General features: G+C 42.6%; 1 protein-coding gene across 1 annotated transcript in view; it reads right to left on the reverse strand.

Moving 5' to 3' along the window:
- The window catches only part of col11a2 (collagen, type XI, alpha 2), a 40906-nt gene extending 39162 nt beyond the window's left edge, over window positions 1-1744 (reverse strand). The window contains exon 1 of the mRNA XM_013915470.1: window positions 1271-1744. Within this exon, the coding sequence (XP_013770924.1) occupies window positions 1271-1388 (118 nt within the window). The 5' untranslated portion in view covers window positions 1389-1744. The remainder of the gene's footprint in view (window positions 1-1270) is intronic.
- Window positions 1745-3107: the final 1363 nt, after the last annotated feature.

The following is a 3107-nucleotide window of genomic DNA, read 5'->3' on the forward strand; positions in this document are numbered from 1 at the left end:
TTTTCAGGTAAAACTAAAAAGCATCAAATGCACGATTTTTGTCTGAACTAATCCAGACTATAAACGCGGATTCTGTTAAAAATAACTTGAGACGACTAGCGGTCTATCAAGGAACAGCAGCGCATACGGATCATTCCTTCATGAAGTCCACAGTTTAAAATCCCAAACTAAAATAATCCTGGAAAACCAGCCGGGTGTTGGCTGGGAATAAAGTTCACTTTGTCTTATTGAGATCCCTCAGAAATCCCTCCTCTTTGAACAACCGGAGGCAGTGATGGATGGACTGGTGCACAGGCTGAACTGGTAAACACATTCATATGGTTCCAGCTGGTAGCCCAGTGCACACTGAATCCAATATTTAGTCAGAATAAAAGAAAAAAAACCTAAAAATACTAGAATCCAACAAACCAAATGTTTTATTCGACAAAGCTCCTCAGAAACTACCAAACAGGACTTTGTACCGTTTTATCTCATGCCCCACTCCGGGTAGGGGCACAGAAATGAGCACCATCCTGTCAGAACTATTCGGAACTCTAGATAACAAGGTCAGGTTAATACAGAGCACATAGAGTTCAGATCGGAGGAAAATCACAAAGAAACTGATCAGATTAAAACAAACAAATAAAAAAATATCTGTATGTTTCGTAACAGGAACAGATGATGACACCTGTCAGAAGTCTGAATGCAGAGAGGAAGACAGATTCCACGAATGGGAAATTAACAGCTTGTTTGAAGGCATTATTTTTTTAAATGGATAAAGGCCGTTAATGGTCATAGAGAAAGACAGAATGCCCGAGAATATACGTTCTTTTTTTCAGATTCAGAATCGGACACCTCTTTATCACCTGATCAATATTTTCCGACCAATATCAGTTCGATATCAGCAGTTAGTCGTTAGTATGGTTCAGATTCAGGCCCCAAAGAGAAACACAAGTCACAAAAGAGCGTTTTAGGAATAAGTCCTTTAAGTCCTCAAAATATAAACGTCTAAAGACGTAATTCTTGCATGCAGCAAATACCAAACAGATTTAGATATTTGGATACCGTGGGGCCCACTGATGGGGCACTACTGCCCGCATTCTTCTGGGAATAAGTAAAGAAGCACGTCAGGTGCGCAAACGTCCCATAACGGAGAGATACAGACTCATTACGGCCACAGTTTATTCAAACAGATGGCGTTTCAGACAGAAAAAAACAGGAAACCATATTTTAAATGTTATTTAAAGAATAAAAATAACATCACCAATAAAAAGTGGAAAATCTGTCCTACCTGCTTGAACCACAGTTGTTTGGCACAGGGCGAGCGCCACGGTTACCAAGGCGAAGGAGGAGAAGTCCATGCGCCATGGTCTCCGTTTCTTCCGGAAGGGACAAGCTCCAATATCCATAGTGTTGCAGTAGTTCTCCGGCCTGGGTCAGCTGTAAATGTGGGATATGGGGGAAGTTATCCTCTCACAGAAAGCCAGCCGACGAGAGGAGCCCGACTGACCCTTCTGTGAGGAAACAGACAAAAAAGCACGCCTCTGGAGACGTCTTTACCTTTCTCCGGAAACCTTCCTTAATGAGTTACCTATATTAATGCACCAAACCTAAAGACTAAAATGGGTTTGGGGTGAATAAATATATTTGATATTGAAGTTTAATCCCTAGCACTGAAGCCCCATTGACTCAGATTGGGTACGAGTACCCAAAGTGGAGAGAGCAGAGAGAGACCTGGAATCACGCTCTCTCTCCCTTCTCTCTCTTTCCCTCTCTCCTTCTTTACTTTCTCCCACGAAGAGTGAGAGCGGTTGTGTATGTGTGTTTGTGTGTGTGGAGAGAGAGACAGAGGGGGAGAGAGAGAGAGAGAATGGCAAAGGTGGAGAGGGAGGGAGAGGGCGTGCGTAATAGCGCGCCGGGCGCACGTAGAAGTACGTGTACGAGGAGAGTCTGGGAGTGGAAACTGGGTCTTTTCTTATGATCGAGCTGCAAAGATGTTTCAGCTTTTCTGTTAACTCTGAGTTATTAACTTAGTGTCAGTGAAACCTTTTTGTCTTCGTCTCGATTCCCTCTGAAAAGCCCAAATTACTGAGATGAGTATTTATCTTTGCCACTTCCTGCTTTCTGCGTCTGTACCTGCGACAGGTAAATGCAGGCTTTGTAGAGCAAGCAGGGCTGTTCAGGTAAACTGAGGATGAGACGGCTGCTGTGCAGAGTAACTGAATGAACGTTGAGTCACCCAATCAAACGTCTGTCCGCGCCACTAGCCACGCCCCCTCGGCTAAATCCTCGAAGTTCTACCCTTATTCTGATTGGTCAGCCCCACGTGGCCTTGTTTTGCAGGTGTTGGATGGCGATGGGAAACTGAAGAGTATGATGAAGCCTGATGCTTAAAAGGAAAAAATGTTTGCATGCAAGAAAACATGCAGAGACTCCAAAGTCTAGTCCAGATTTCAGCCAGTCAGGACTCCACCTCTATCTGTCTGCCCTGCATGTGCATCTTGCAGTAGATGGCACCATGTGATGGCAGCCTTTCTTCCTCAGATTTGATTCAAGCTCAAGAATGATTCACTCTCCCTCCTTTCCTGCGCGGTCCAGACGAGGATGGAAAGAACTAATGTACATTTCCAGCCTTTTAATATTTGTAAATACTGTACATCTGATTATCGCAGATTTTGACCTTAACTGTGCAAAAAGCTGATGTGGTTTAGGATGATTTAAGAGTCACCACAGGACATTTAAATACCAAAGTTAACACAGTTTGAGTGAATCTTTAGTAGCTACCCTCCTTACTCTTGTACCTTACTAACAATATCATGCAAAGATGAAAATAACTGGCATGTTTTTAATGGCTAAGGAATGCTGCCTTAAGACATAATGAACTCTTTGCCAACAAAACCACAACCTGTCATCTCCAAAATTACCAGAGATGAGTCAAGAGCAACTGAACATCATAAATTTTAAAAAATTGTAGTACAAAGACACTGAAGTAGATATTTTACAGTATCTAACAGGTGTTTATGACGTCCCGTGCTGCTGTGTAAACTGCTCGAGCACTTCTCACATTTCAAATTAAAAACTTAAAGTAATAAATATGTGTTCAGACACCTCAGCTTCTTCTTCTTCTT

Source organism: Pundamilia nyererei, unplaced genomic scaffold (genome assembly GCF_000239375.1).
Source record: "Pundamilia nyererei isolate P.nyererei 1_Seehausen unplaced genomic scaffold, PunNye1.0 scaffold00309, whole genome shotgun sequence".
Taxonomy (NCBI): Eukaryota; Metazoa; Chordata; class Actinopteri; order Cichliformes; family Cichlidae; genus Pundamilia; species Pundamilia nyererei.